A 15,010-nucleotide genomic window follows, 5' to 3' on the forward strand; every position below is an offset into this window, starting at 1 on the left:
CGAGAGCTGTAATTTACAGGTACTAGTTTAATTTGAAGCCAGTTTAACATTTGTATTATGTATTATGTGTGAGTAATAGTTCACAGGGTCCACGGTACATAACTGGAGATTAGAGGATAACTTTAGAGTGTTGGTTTTCTCTATCCATTACAGGATTGAAACTCAAGACATGAGGTTTAGGGCTGGAGAGATGGCTCAGAGGTTAAGAGCACTGACTGCTCTTCCAAAGGTCCTGAGTTCAATTCCCAGCAACCACATGGTGGCTCACAACCATCTATAATGAGATTTGGTGCCCTCTTTTGGCATGCAAGCATACAGGGAAGGAATGCTGTATATAATAAATAAATAAATCTTTAAAAAAAAAGACATGAGGTTTGCAGGGCTGGTTTCAAACTATGAAGTCAGAAATGACCTTCAACTCCTGGGATTCGAGGCCTGCAAACTGCACCTAGCTATGAGCAGCTTCCACTTTACTGGAACTGCAGGGCTTGTCACGCTGTAAATGACACTCCTCTCTGGAAGAGGCGAGCTGGCCCATATCCGTGTCTCTGCACCTCACAGTGCTGTGGACTGAAGCAGTAAAAACCAGGGCTGCCCACATCACAGCCCTACCCTCTTGTTTACTCTCGAGCAGCTGTGGTGGCACAGACACATGGGTCCTTGGCAAGCAAGCCAGGCTTTCTAGTGAGTCAAAGTCAGGGAAGCCAGGGAAACCACTAAACCCCAAGGATGACAGCTCCCACCAGAGGGCGGCTGTCCCCATTCTGTCCCTCTCTCTCCCCACAGTGAGCAGAAGGCTCATCACTGTCTGCCACCCTCTTCCCTCTAGCTAGAAAACCCCCGGGAGGGAGGATCCAGACCCTGAGGATGGGTAAGGGAGGAGGAGCCTGCACCACAGCAGGGAAGATGCTTTGGTCCTGCAGCAGCACAGCCAAAAGTCACATGAGAAAACAGCTAGTTGAGGCGGGGTATAGCACTGAAGACCGCCCCAAAAATCTAGTGATGGGGGAGGGTGTGATGAATGTGTCCAAGGGTTCAACCACACACAAACCAGTCATGGAAGTTTAAAAGATATTTATTTAAAAAAGAACAAAAAAGCTTTGGTATTTCAAAAGCCAACAACCATCCATCACTAGAAAGTTAAACACCTTTTTCCCAAGGACCCAAAGTACAAAAGGACAGATCCCACTGGCTCACGGTAAGAAAGAGGCAATGTGCACACCAGTGGAGGGCAGGGGAAGCACACCTTCCCCAGGCAGGGTGGCCGCCTGGAGCTCAGGCCCTGCCTCCAGACTGTGTGGGGTCTCTGGGTGCCGATGAAGTGGCAGGGATCCGTTGTTGCCACCAACAGTCCTGATCTAAGGTGGATGAAAAGCCACCCAAGCAAAACTTCAACAAAAATAAATTAGAAATCCATTCAAGAAAGAACACATTAAATTAGGAAAAGAACACGATTTTCCTCAGCAGTCTTTACAGAGGAGCTATTTCCTGGGATAAAAGACAAGGGGGAAGTGGAAGGAGTGCGCTCAACTTCAAGTATTCTCCCTACGGGTTTGTTTTATTGACTGGAAAACTTACACAAGTCCTCGGCCCTCTTTCCCCTCCAGTGCAAACTCTTGTACCCACAAGCGCTTCTGAGTCACTGTCCCCCACAAGGCACAAAGGGTTGGTGCTTCCAAAGGCTCCCTGTTCATGCAGCAGCAGGATGCTCAGTGCTGGGTGTCTTGTGCAAACGGTGGCCGAGAGCAGGGCTCGAGGTTCACTCAGACACTGGGATCTTCCTGCTCAATGAAACAAGAAGGTCACGATTCAGTACCAACCCAAAGCCCAGCTACAGAAGCAGCTGGGGAAAGCCAAGCACGGCGGGGCACACCACTGATTCCAGCACTTGCGAAGTAGAAGCAGAGGAGAGTTCAACTGCACTGCAAGTTCAAGGCCAGCCTAGGCTACACAAAGCCATCTCAAAATAGACAAATATACACACTGGCAGAGGAACAGACCACAAGGACAATGTCTCAGATTCAGCCAAATAGACAGTTCCTGGCCCAGGGCCAGGCCAGATAATTACTATGTAGCGCCCCATGAACCTCCTTGGGCTGATGTGGCATGTTGGCTGGGGCTTTCTCTGGCATGGGCAGTTCCTCAGGGAGGCAGTTTGTCTTCCCAATTGTATGTTGAACATATAAGAACATACATACCATGCAAGAACAAGGGCAGGAAGCCAGTGGCCAGTAGAGGAAAGAGTCTGCTGACTCCAGAGGCTAAAGAGCCTGCCTTTTCTACCATAGCTGGCCAAGCTGGCTACTGGGAAGGTCTTCTCCACACTGCTCCCTATCGTGAGGAACTCAGACCTGCCTCCATCTGCTGCCTTGCCCTGAGGGTCAAGCACTACTTTTTTTGTAAGCCTGGCCTGAAACCAAATACCAGTTTCTTGGTGGCAGAGACTGGCCCAACTCCTGCATGGGATGCTGGGCCCAGATCCACTCCCTGGTCTCCTATGGCTTGGGAGGAGCGGGGCAGGGAGGACCTGGCTCTCCTGCTGCTGTGGGCTGACAAGATGACCGCAGCACCCAGACCCACGCTGAGAGCCTGACCTCTGGGAGCAATGGGTTTTTTGGGTTTTGTTTGTTTTGTTTTGCCATGCAGCTCATGTTGGTGTCAAACGGACAACCTTCCTGCTTTAGCATCTTCAATGATGGGATAACAGGAGTACACTATCATAACTAGTTTGCTATCAAAACGGACTCCTCTCTGATATTGAGAGCTGTGGGCATGAGCACCGGCCTGAAGGATATTCCATTATTGCCTAGGCTGTCACACCCGTTCTGGATATGACAGAGAATGGCAGAAGATGGGGCTCTAGGAGTAGAGGGAGCTTACCTTGCTCCTGAAGAAGGGCTTGGCTCCAGGCCCACAGTACTCATTGTAGATGAGTTTGAAGAGGAAGAGGTGGAAGAGGGTGATGAGGGAGGCCACACTGAACCAGAAGAGGAAGGGCAGGCCGGGATCTTGCTGGGCCATGTGCTCATCGTGGGCCAGGATGGCCTTAAGGTGCAGCGTGTGTCGCAGGTCCTGCAGGTGTGTGAGGTCGGTGGAGATGTACAGCAGGGGTGTGATGGGCTGTGTCACCATGACGGAGAAGGTGTGGCCTCCAGGCTCCGAGGTCAGTTCCACAGGGTCATGGAGGCAGCCTGCCTCACAGGCGTAGATCTTGACAGGTTGGCCTCGGGACTCCACAGACACGTGCAGATAGGGCTTGCCCTCAGCGTCCACCAGCACGGCCAGGTTGATGTGGTCGTTCTTGTAGCGTATTCCATGCAGCGCATAGCTGTTGTGGAGCACCTCAGGGTCGGCCTGGAACTGCAGGTGGTTTTCTGTGAACTGTAGCCCGCCGAAGCTGAGCACCATGCCTTGTAGGATGCCTGGAGCGCCAACCTTCACAAGCCCCTTGCAGCCTCGCTTCTGGAGGGTCAGCTTCCACAAGTCAGCCAACTGCAGGATCTGCTGCACTGAGGAGAGCTGGCCTGGCCACAGGTTCTCAGCATGCATGGTGGCATGGCCACTGAAACAGTGGTCTTCGTAGTTGAGTGTTGCCTCCATTTGGTCTCGTTCCCTGTGGCTCAGAGAAGGGCTGAGCAGTGGGGCTGGCGAGCAGGAGAGCATGTAGTACAGTGTCAGGTTCACGGTCAGGCCAGACGGCGTGTGGGCGTCTGTGATCCTCTTCATCTCCACACCTGAAACACGGAAAAGGCTGCGCGTTAGGGAAGAAGGCCTGGCTGGAGGATCAGGGCTACAGAAGGTGGAGCTTCAGGTCCAGGAATAAAGGATAACAGCTGGGTGCCCTGGGTATGGTAGAGCCATCCTAACTTCCTGAGATGCCAAATCTTCACTCAACTTGGTGGGGTTTAGAACTGCCACAGAAACAAACTTCTGGGCACATCTATGGAAGAGTTTTTACATTTGATTGAAGTGGGAAGATGCACCTTAAATGTCGGGGGTCCTATAACATGGGCTGGGGTTCAGGAAACAGCAAGCTGAGTACCAGCATTCACCTCTCCATTTCCTGAGTTGCAGATGCTGTGTGACTGTGACTGGCCACCTCCTGATCCTGCTACCATGCCTTTCCCACTATGATGAACTACAAGCCAAAATAAACTTTCTTCAGTAAGTTGCTTTTGTGACAGCGATTAACAGAGGTAAGTAACAGGGCATCTAACATGACCAACTAGGGTCTGTGGGACTTCCTGTCAGAGCTAAGAACAACATACATGGGTTAGGTCTTCTCAACCCCATGGTCTAGAACCCTCAACCAGATGTCATTTGTGTCCTAGAAAATACTAGCTGGTTCTTTTACCACTTTCTCTGGTAACTATAGCTTTAAAAAGTTATTGCTGGGCAGTGGTGGCACACACCTTTAATCCCAGCACTTGGGAGGCAGAGGCAGGCAGATCTCAGTGGGTCTGAGGCCAGCCTTGTCTACAAAGTGAGTTCCAGGACAGCCAGGATGATTACATAGAGAAACCCTGTCTTGAAAACTAACCCCCACAACAAATTATTGTATGTATGCATATATGTATGTATGTCCACTTAATTTATGTGCAGAGCCCTTGGAGGCCAGAAGATGACCTTGAACCCTTGAAACTGGAGTTATAGTCCATTGTGAGCTGCCATGTGGATGCTGGGAATTAAACCCACGTCCTCTGAAAGAGCAGCAAGTGCTCTTACCCACTGAGCTATTTCTTTAATTCCTCCTATAGCTATTTTAATATTTTTTCTTTTGGAGGCAGGGTCTCTCTATGTAGCACAGGCTAGCCTTGAACTCGTCCTCCTTCTCCCTCAGTCTGAGTGCTGAGACTGTAGATTGAAAGTACCTTAATCTCGTTTAGTACACTGGCTCCGATTTAAATGATTCTAGACTCACAGGGCTGATCAAACCCTCAGCGTCTCCACCTGGATATCTGACAGGTACAAATGATCTGATATGAACTTTCACCCCAACCAAAGCTTCCCCTAGTTATCTCCAAGCAACTGCTCACACCCACACATCAGGGAGTTATTCTCCAGATCTCTCTTCCCTTAGCCAAACCATGGCCCAACAGTCCTACCTCCCAAAATATCAAGGTCCACCACTTCCATCTCCATGTGACAACCCAGGGACCTCCTCCTTCCCCTGGGCTCCCCAGGAACCGTTTACCTGTGTCCGTGCCCCGTCTCAGTCTACACTCTGACGACTCCCACCTTTCCGGCTCAGAACCAGACCTCTTGTCCTTCCTCATGGCTTCAAGCTCACGCCACCCCGCTCCTGCTCCGGGCAGTTTCCAGGCTAAATGCCCACTTCCCTGTCACATGACTGGACGTAACTCTGGCTCCATGTCAGGGGAGCTGAGCAGCCCTCCCAGCCCGCACTTGACTCCCACCAGCTACTCACTCTCTTCCACACCCACAGCACTTTCCAGTCTAGGAGTTCTTCTTCCTGACCCAGGCAAACACTGTGCAAACAAGAACTCGCTTGCTAACTTGTCCAACAGCCTACGGCAAAAGCACCCATTGAATGAACTAAACTCTTTCTGCACAACCTTACACATGGGTGCTGATATCAGTAAACCTGGAAACCAAAACTCAGTACTATGGATAGCAATATTTTTTTTTGGGGGGGGGGGGGTCCTCTATGTAACTCTGTCCTGGGACTTGCTTTGTAGACCAGGCTGGCCTAGAACTCACAGAGGTCCACCTGCCTCTGCCTCCTGAGTGCTGAGGATTGCATTTTCTTTAACAGTTGAGAGTAAAGGGTTTCATTTGCAAAGAAATTCGCAAATAAAAGACTTTAAAAAAAAAATAAAAGAAAGGAAGAAAGTTCTCATTTAGCACGCACACTCCAGCCGGCTGGAAGAAGCCTCCAGCATTCTGGTAATAGCTGCAGCCACAATGTCAAGATGAAGATCAAAGGTCAGAAGCTGAGGCCAGGTCCAGGCAGGTTGTGGGGCCCAAGCAGAGTGTCTGGGGGAGTGGGGTCTCCCTGGTGGTTTATTCTTTACAAATTGACCCCATCCCCACACAAAACAAAACCCTCCACCTGCTCACGTCAGACCTCAAGGCCTAGAACAGACAATAAAAGTGAAACTTAACACTCAGATCTTCAATAAAACCCTTAACATATACTGTTTTACTCAGAAAGCTAAGACCACAGAAACGAGGTCATACAGCTTCAAAGTGGTCAAGAAGAGAGAGTCAACCCTTTCACATCAAGACCAAGTTCCAACCCTCGGTGTAAGCGCTGCCTGGCACGGAGAATGTCTCTAACGTGGAACACAGGGATACTGGTGCAAGTGGAGACTGCACCGAGCCTCTACCAAGGCCTCACCTGGGCTGAACAGCTGGGCCCAGAGGTGCTGGTGATCCTGAAGCAGCTCCGAGGCTGGCATCTCTAACAGCTCTAGCATTTCCTTCCTTGCCAAGTCCTGCAGCGCCTTGAGTTCCTTGGTTCCTTTGCTTTTGAGCACCTGGGAGTGGATGGGACCAGAGACATGCACCACCCACAGCACCGTCTCATCCAGCTGGGTCTTGGGAGCCACCTGGAGCCGGTTCACTAACTTCTTAGAGGCCACAACTACCAGGTGCACTGGCCCCGATGGAGTGAGTGAGGAGTGGCCCGAGTAGAGAAGAAACTGATGATCCCCGACCTTCTCCAGAGTGCTGGTGAAGGACTTGGCAAGGGGGCCCGCGGTGGGCCCCACAGTCTGCAACGCGGCCACACGCTCCGTGGGATTGCTGAGCTGGATGCGCTGCAGATAGACATGGGGTCGGCCTCGGTGCGCCAGGAAGTCCTCCTGCAGTAGCACGCAGTCACGGCCCGACCCCGCGGAGAGACCGGAGGCCGGGGCGGGTCCGGCGACCCCAGCGGCAGGGCCCGAGCCTGGGGTCCCCAGCTGCAGGCAGCGCACTCGGCGCAGCAGACCCTCCCGTAGCAGCAGCACCGCCTCTCCAGCCTCAGCCAGCACATTCAGAGGGCGCAGCTGCACGAAGGGCACGAAGTCCGGCGCCACCGCAGGCTCCCGCTCCCCGGGCGTCACCCACAGCCGATTGGAGGCGGCGTCCAGAGCCAGAAAACCGTTGGCAACTAGGGCTGGCACCCCGGGGCCCAGCGGCACTGCCTCGCCGCGATCACGCAGGCCGCGCCAAGCGCGGGTGGCCGCTTCCAGGCAGGCGGACGGTTCCGCGGCGCCTGGCTCGCTGCGGGACCAGGACGGCAAGCGCAGGCCGCCCGCCGCCCTCCGCGCTCCGGAGCTCCCGAACCACAGGAGCAGCAGCAGGAGGCCGAGCAGGCAGAGGAGGCGGCGGGCCCAGCTGCTCGACAGCAGCCCTGGCAGCCCCTTCAGGCGCTGCTGCAGCCACATCGGGCCCGCCGCCCAGCCCACCTGCCCGGCCGCCGCCGCTTACTCACTGGCCCGCGTCGCCGCGCCCACCTCGACGCCCGCCACAGGCGCCCCGGCAGCTACCGCCACCGCTTCCTCCTTCTTCTAGGCTGCGTCCCAGCCGTCAAACGCCGCCAGCCGTAAAGCGTCGCCGAATCTTTTGCGACAGAGGAAAAAGCGGCCGGGGGTGGGATTTGGAGGAGAGGTGGAGTCTCTGGGGGCGTGGTCAGAACTCGGGGCGGGGTGGGGGAGAGGGAAGGCTTTGGAGAGCCTAGTGGTGGGCAGGCGTCCAAATATCCCGTTTAAAAAAGAAAAAAAGAGAGAAAGAAAAGAAAATCACAGAGCAAGCCAAACCCAACATGTGTTGCGCCTCGTTTGCTACTGATGGTTTCAACAGCCCTAAAGTTAAAAAATAAAAGCGTACTGTTTCTGTAAAACTATTTCTGGATGAAGAAAAGGCATAAGGGTAAATGGAAGTAAGGAAGGGAGGAAAGGAGACGGGGAGGAATAAAGGAAATGGAGGGAGGCGGGAAGGAAGGGGAGGAGGGGGAAGAGTAGTCAGGGAAAATTAATTTCTTAGGAAATATTTTATCAACATTTTCAAACTTTCAAATCTGCCTGTCTGAGAATACACCAGAGGGAGACATAAATCCAGCCCAGGACTGCCTGTCTCTTGAGCACACCGACTCGTTTTCTTGATGTCAATCCTGAGTAACTCATTAAATAACACAAAACATTAAGATCTCATTCTTTATCAAGGCCTGCAGCATCCATCTGGGGAAAAAAGTCAAGGGGACACTCTGACAGACGACAGACGACAACGGGCAATTTCCACTTTGGATTCTGGTCAATCCAGACCCAGACAGGCAGTTGCAGATTCGCAGCTGACAGTCATTTGAAGTGGCTTCTAGCGGGCTAAGCAGACAGAAAACTGTTTGCTGAAATTGTGAGCCAGTGTCCCATTGGAAGAGTGCTCATCCTGTTTTGATTGCATTTAACTATTTTTACTATTTTTGTTTATTTATCTTTCTTTTTTTTTTTTTTTTTTTGGTTTTTCAAGACAGGGTTTCTCTGCAGCTTTTTTAGAGCCTGTTCTGGACCTAGCACTTGTAGACCAGGCTGGCCTCGAACTCACAGAGATCCGCCTGCCTCTGCCTCCCGAGTGCTGGGATTAAAGGCGTGCGCCACCACCGCCTGGCTGTTTATTTATCTTTGAGACAGGATATCTTAATGTTCAAACAACTTCTGGGCCCAAGGGATCCTCCTCTTTTCTTACACGCTAGGATTAAAGGCATGCAAATGGCCACCAAGTGTGATGAGCTGAGTTCTGTACTGAGGGCCTGCATGGCTGAAGGAGAGAACTGACTCCTTCAAGTTGGCTTCTGACCTGCACATGCGCAGTGTGGTGTGTCTAAGTCAGAGGGTGGTGTGGGATCCCTGGAGTTGGAGTTACAGGCGCCTGTGAGCTGCCTGATGTGGGGTGCAAGCCGCCGAACCATCCCTCCAACCCCTTTTTAATTTTCAAAAAATATATCATTATTGTGCGTGTGTGTGCGCATGCGTGCACATGCATGCAGGCGAACATGATATTTGTATGTTTGTATATGTGCACTACATGAGGCCTGAGAACAATTCTGGGTGGTCAGTTCTTTACATGAATTCCAAGGGTCGCATTTAGGTTGCCAGGCTTTTGAAGCAAGCACCTTTACCTATTTGGCCATCTTGCCTACCCTCCATCTTTTGAAACAGTTACTAAGCCTAGAGCTCATTGATTCTGCTAGACCGCCTGGCCTGCAAGCCCCAGACAGCCTCCGGTCTCTACCTCCCAGTGCTGGAATTTCAGTGCCCACCACTGAGCTTAGCTTTCAGTGAGTACTGGAGATCAAATCCAGGTCCCCTGCTGAGCCACCATCCCAGCCCCTGTGAGTATTTTTGCTGCAAACTTTGGTGTAATCGAAGTATGTCTTGGCCTACTTCTGGCATGTTTCTTGGGAAACAGTTCATCAAGACAGATTTCTAGATCGAAGGCTTATTTATTACTTGTGTTCCTAACTCCTTGTCATCTTCAAACACCCCAAGACATGGCCATGGGAATGCCCAGAGGCAGGAGTCAGCCGCATAGCCACAGCAAGGCCATGGGAACATGATGGGTTCTACTTTTGACCTGACTCCTGCTAGCAAGTCAACTAACCTCCATGGGCCTCGGTGTCTCTACCTATAAAATAGATATTATACCACAAAGTAGGCTTGTTCTGAGACTTAAACTGGGCAAGTGCTTGAGGCTTTAACACACCTACCTGCCTGGCTCATATGAAGTATTCAGTATTTAGCTTAGAGTCATTTTCCTTTCTGAGGCCCCAGTCCTGGTGCAACGTACTTGTTTCTAGGACATTCTCCATCCAGTCTCTCTGCTTACAGATAAATATACGTATTTTTTTTCTTAGCCAGAAATTATAGCATAAATAAAAATCTTTATTTGCCTGGTTTTTGTTCTACTTAAAGAAGAAGCTGAGAAAATTCTAGTGTTCTATTGGGGCTAATTCCAGTGGGAAATGACAGCCCATCAAACACCTCAAAGTGTGGTCATCCCACTGAAGCTGTGGCTCCTCCCCAGACCAACAAAGGAAATTGGGGATACACACACACACACACACACACACACACACACCTACCTTCCCCCATCCTGTAGTTGTCCAGCACCTTCCTAATAAAGTGGCATCCTGCGCCTTTAACAGTCCAAAGCACGCGTAGCACGTACTAGAAATTTGAGAAGCAACATCTGGACAGCAGCCACCACCTCTTCTTAAAGAGACAGGCCATCCTGGACGATACTTGGACCAGGTTCAAGTTCTAGCCATTTGGTGAAACAAACAGGAAGCAGATACCAAGAGAGTGAAGCAAAGCTCTGTGAGAGTGAATTCTTCCTCCTGAAGAGGCAGGCAGTCTCTAAAACCGATCCCTCATCTAAGTCAGACTCTGGAATGGCCCAGGAATGTTTCCTGTCTGGGGTATATCACTGTTGAGCGTCTCCTTGGACTCTGGGAACTGTCCAATGCTTCCTTACTGTGGCCCAACATCAGGCGTGTGATGCCAAGCAGATGCTTCTCTGAGCCTCAGTTTCTCATTTTGCCAACAGAAGTAAACTGCCTGACTAGAAAGGCAGTTACGAGCATGAAGCGAGAGCTTTAAAAATGAACCAGCCGGACTGGGCAGTGCTAGCACGCTCCTTAATCCCAGCACTCTGGAGGAAGAGGCAGGCAGAGCTCTGACTTCGAGGCCAGCCAGGTCTACAGAGTGAGTTCCAGAACAGCCAGGGCTATACAGGGCACACAGAGAAACCCTGTCTAAAAACAAACTAAGCCCCCGTCCCCAACCCCCGTGCCTGCAAAAAAGAGCCAGCCAACACAGGTTGACTGTTTCTTCCTTCCTTCATCCTTGCTTTTCCTCTTCTAAGGGTTTGGAATCTCAGTCTGCAGTCTTCTGAGCCAAAAACAGCCGGTGGATGCTTGGCACCAAGTCCTGTCCCCAGCTGCAGCAGCTCCCAACCCTGGGTCCCAGCGAGGAAGTAAATATTCTAGATTCTGCCGAGGCTTCTTCCTCTGGCTCGTCTTGTGGCCTTGAGCTTGCTGCTGGGCAGCCCTGGGTCTCACTGCTACTGTGTGAGGGAGTCAACCTCTGTATAGCAAACCTCTGCAATTTTCCAGCCTGTTCTCATCTTCTCTACCTCAACTGTACAAATATGGTACATCTTCCTCAAGAAGGAAAGGAAAAAGAAAACAAGAACTATCCAGAAATAATATGTCATTGCAATACTGTGTAAATTATAAACATTTTTATACCACAATCTAGAAATAATCGTTGCAAACGTTTGTCTATAATTTTCTTTTTTATGGGGGTGGGGCGGTTGTTTTGAGATAGGGTCTCATACAGTTCAGGCTGGCCTCAACTAGCTATATGGCTGAGCATGCCTTGAACTCCTGATCCTGCTTCCACCTCCTGAGTGCTGGGATTCCAGCTTGGCCATGACGCCTCTCCCTTCCTACCCCTCTTCCTCTGACAGAGTCTGGCTGTGTGTTTTGCGTCTGAGGCTGGCTTTGGACAACAGATCTCTTCCCTCCACCTCCTGGGCACTAGGATTTGGCATATCTCACCCCACCCCAGCCAGCATTGTTTTTACCTGTCCACGAGAAGAATCTGGTTTTAACGAGTGAGCCTTACTGAAGAGACAGCCTTTCCCACTTAGAATCCTGAAGATTCACGTTTCCTTGCTGACACAGCAGCACCCGTGAAAGACCTCTGCTCCCCAGCTCCCTGACTCCCTCAAGTGCCTTCCCCACAACTCTGCCCCTAGAGTTTAATCTGAGGAAAGGAGGCTCCAGGGTCCCTGTTTGAGCTCTCTTTCCACAGCTGGGCAGGATTTGGTCCAGATGTGGATGTGTGTGGCTGACATCTGGACCAGGAGCCCTTGCTCTGGAAATGTTTGATGAATTTTTACTTTGGTTGTCTGTGAAATGCCTTGAAAGATTTCACTCCATCCACCTACCCACCCACCCACCCATCCACTTACCCATTCATCCACCCATCCACCCACCCACCCACCCATCCACTCACACATCCACACCACAGTTAACCTCTGCAGCAAAAATTTTCTTCACTCTTTTTCACACTTCCCCCTCGGGGCAGAAAGGCGAATTAAGTGATTCCCTTTTGGGAGCTGGGACTAGCCTTTCTATGGTTTCAGCAAAGGTGTCAACACCTGTGTCCACCCCAGGCTCAAACCCTCACTTATGGAGTCTGGTGAAGGCATAAAGAAAATGAAATCTCTGAGAGCTAACTCTGAGGTGCCCTACAGATCCCACCATCTCTGTGCAGATCCCAGTGAATATTAAGTCCCACTCTTCTAGACATCAAACCCTCGTCCTCCTAGCCCATTTCTTCCTCTGGGTAGCGTTGCATCCCTTGGAGAGAGATGGAGAGAGAGTTGGTTTTACCAATGTATTTTGTTGAACTTTCAGCTAATAATACAGGAGAAAGAAATGTTTGAAACCAAGCGTCTCTGGAGAGAGAGTTGGGAGAGCATGGACCGGCCGGCGACAGGACCCAGGGACCACAATGACCTGCCTCACGTCTGGAAGACCTGAGCGCCTTAGTGAGAAAAAAAAAAAAAAAAAAAAAAAAAAAAAAAACCTTCCCTGGGGCGGGCGGAGGAGTGCTCGACACCGCCCCCGGGGCGGGACCCAGTGCGTGGCAGCGCCCGCCGGCCCAGTCGCGAAGTTTCCAGTTCAGCTCGAGTCTCTGTGCAGGCGGATCGTACCCAGACCCGGCTATGCGGCCCCTGCTGCTCCTGGCCCCGCTGGCCTGGCTCCTTCTGGCCCAGGCGAAGGACGACGCCAAGCTGGAGGGTGAGGGCGCGGTGTGTGGAGTGGTGCCGGGACCCGAGTGTCCAGGCGACCTGGGAAAGGAGGGCGGGGGAGCTGGGTTGCGGTCATTTGTCCATTGCCCGCGGGTGACTCCGACAGATCACTTCCTCTCATGGGGCCACGATTCCCACGTTTGTGCAGCGGGCAGGAGAGGAGGCAGCCGAGATACACCTCCCCATTCTCCACCCCCATTCAGAGCACAGAGGAGCCCGTGATAATTCCCATAATAAGTAGCAAGGCTCCTGTTGTTCGGACAGGACCTACTGCAGCCCGGCCTCACCAGTTAAGTGTATTTGCTACTCTGGGAGTGTTTCCTTATATCGTCCCCATTTTTGAGCTTCACAAACTGAGGCTCCAGAGTTGATTGGTTTCCCCCAAGGCCACACAGCTTGTGGGCATTGAAAATGGCTTCTTTCCCCCTCTCTGGACGTGTCTGCTTCCAGAACCCAGCTCTGAGCTCTTGTTATCTTTAGGGTGAGGCAGGGGCTTTGGAGTGAAGGAGGTAAGCGTGGCTTGCAGCTGAGAGAGGTTGATCCCAGGTCGGCCAGACTGCTGGACAAGTGCTCATTCTGCTTCTCCAAGGGCTACTGGGTTCCTAACTGTGTCCCACTATCCTGAGTGGGTGCTCCTGTCATCCCACCCCTTGAGGGACCTTAGGCCCCTAGCACTGTTCTCTGCGTCCTTGAGATCCCCCACCCCAAGCCAGGAGGTCAGACTGGACCACCCAGACAAACAAAGACAAACTGACCACATTCTCCAGGGCATCCTGTTTCCCTCTCCCCATCCCGCTTGAAGACCCAGGAGGTGGCCTTGACATGGTGGGTGGTAGGGTAGTTAAAGGAATCTGGGTGGGTTGGAGAAGCTGCCCGGTCGGTAAGAACATATACCCAGCATGCATGCAGCCCAGAATTTGGTCCCCAGCACGGCTTGAGACACTGACACACACAGAGAGAGAGAGAGGAGAGAGGAAGAGAGAGGAGAGAGAGAGAGAGAGAGAGAGAGAGAGAGAGAGAGAGAGAGAGAGAGAGGAGGGAGAGAGAGGAGAGAGAGGGGGGAGGGAGAGCGGAGAGAAAGAGGGAGGAGAGGAGAGAGAGAGGAGAGAGAGAGAGAGAGAGAGAGGAGAGAGAGGGTTCTAGCTTTGAGACTCATACTGGGAACCAGGGATTTTTGTATGCCTCCCGATTCTGTGCTAAATTATACACAGGGTCACACGCCTCCCGCTGGTAACGTTGATGACATACAGTCTCTGAGACTCTTAGTGTTCACAACCTAGGAGCAGGACGGCAATACCTCGTTCCTAAAGATCGTGAGAGATGGAGGCCAGTTCCTGAGTCCCCTTAAAGTCAAGGTATTGGGCATAAAATCTCTCTGGGCTCAGAGCAGCTAGTTTTTCTGGAGGGTCTAATCCATCAGGGCAGGAGGACCGATAAGAGAATATCTGATGGAGAAGTCCAACCCCGGGGTGCAGCCGGTGATGTGTGCAGAGGATCCACTCCCTGGCAGGAGCCTGGAGCCCTGCGTTCAGCCACTCCCATCCACCTCCAGCATCTCACTTTCTCCTGCTGCTGCTGCCTGCCCTTCTACTCCAGCCCATCCCAGTTAGAACCTCGGCTGCCCTCTAGGACGTCAGAGACGACCCTGCTGGTGACCGGGCTCCAGGTGCCCTGATCTTACTGAGGCATTTGCTGAGCTGTCTGTCCTCGTCACCCTGCTCTGCTGTCTCTCTCTCATCTCTGAAGACCTGGGTCACAGTTTTTCCATCTGGGAAAATGGCTGCTGGACTTTGGGCAGCAGGTGGAAAGGCTAAGCTTACAGGGTGCCAGGCCCATGCTGCCCTGGTGGCTGTTGAACATACACAACAAGCAAGGAAGTAGGAGTGATATCCTGGTGCAACCCAAGCCCCGTGTTGACACTGGTTGGGTGGCCCAGAGCTCCCAGGCGGCTCATAGTGGACTGGAGAGGATACCTGCCCTGGAGGAGCCTGGAGAAGCCCCAGTAGTTCTGAATTCTACCTTTAGCGTGCTCTACCATGCTGGGTGCTGTGGCAGGTTAAGAGTGTGGACGTGGCTGGGCGTGGTGGCTCACATCTTCCACCCCAGCACTCCGGAGGCAGAGGCAGGTGGATCTCTGTGAATTCCAGACCATCCTCTCTACAGAGTGAGTTCTTGGACAGCCAAG

The 15,010-nt window shown here is 52.0% G+C and overlaps 2 protein-coding genes across 2 annotated transcripts in view; one reads left to right on the forward strand and one right to left on the reverse strand.

Annotated features, from left to right (window-relative positions):
* Window positions 1-1,059: 1,059 nt before the first annotated feature.
* Kiaa2013 (KIAA2013 ortholog) lies at window positions 1,060-7,649 on the reverse strand. The gene is made up of 3 exons (XM_038335452.2): window positions 6,362-7,649; window positions 2,881-3,734; window positions 1,060-1,781 (listed from the first exon to the last, which is right to left on the reverse strand). The coding sequence occupies exons 1-3, from the start codon at window positions 7,392-7,394 to the stop codon at window positions 1,764-1,766; spliced, it is 1,905 nt and encodes a 634-aa protein (XP_038191380.1). The 5' UTR covers window positions 7,395-7,649; the 3' UTR covers window positions 1,060-1,763.
* A 5,007-nt stretch (window positions 7,650-12,656) lies between these two features.
* Plod1 (procollagen-lysine,2-oxoglutarate 5-dioxygenase 1) overlaps window positions 12,657-15,010 on the forward strand; it is a 29,104-nt gene continuing 26,750 nt past the window's right edge. The window contains exon 1 of the mRNA XM_038334461.2: window positions 12,657-12,814. Coding sequence (XP_038190389.1) covers window positions 12,739-12,814 — 76 coding nt within the window. The 5' untranslated portion in view covers window positions 12,657-12,738. The remainder of the gene's footprint in view (window positions 12,815-15,010) is intronic.

The sequence above is a fragment of the Arvicola amphibius genome, chromosome 6 (genome assembly GCF_903992535.2).
Source record: "Arvicola amphibius chromosome 6, mArvAmp1.2, whole genome shotgun sequence".
Taxonomy (NCBI): Eukaryota; Metazoa; Chordata; class Mammalia; order Rodentia; family Cricetidae; genus Arvicola; species Arvicola amphibius.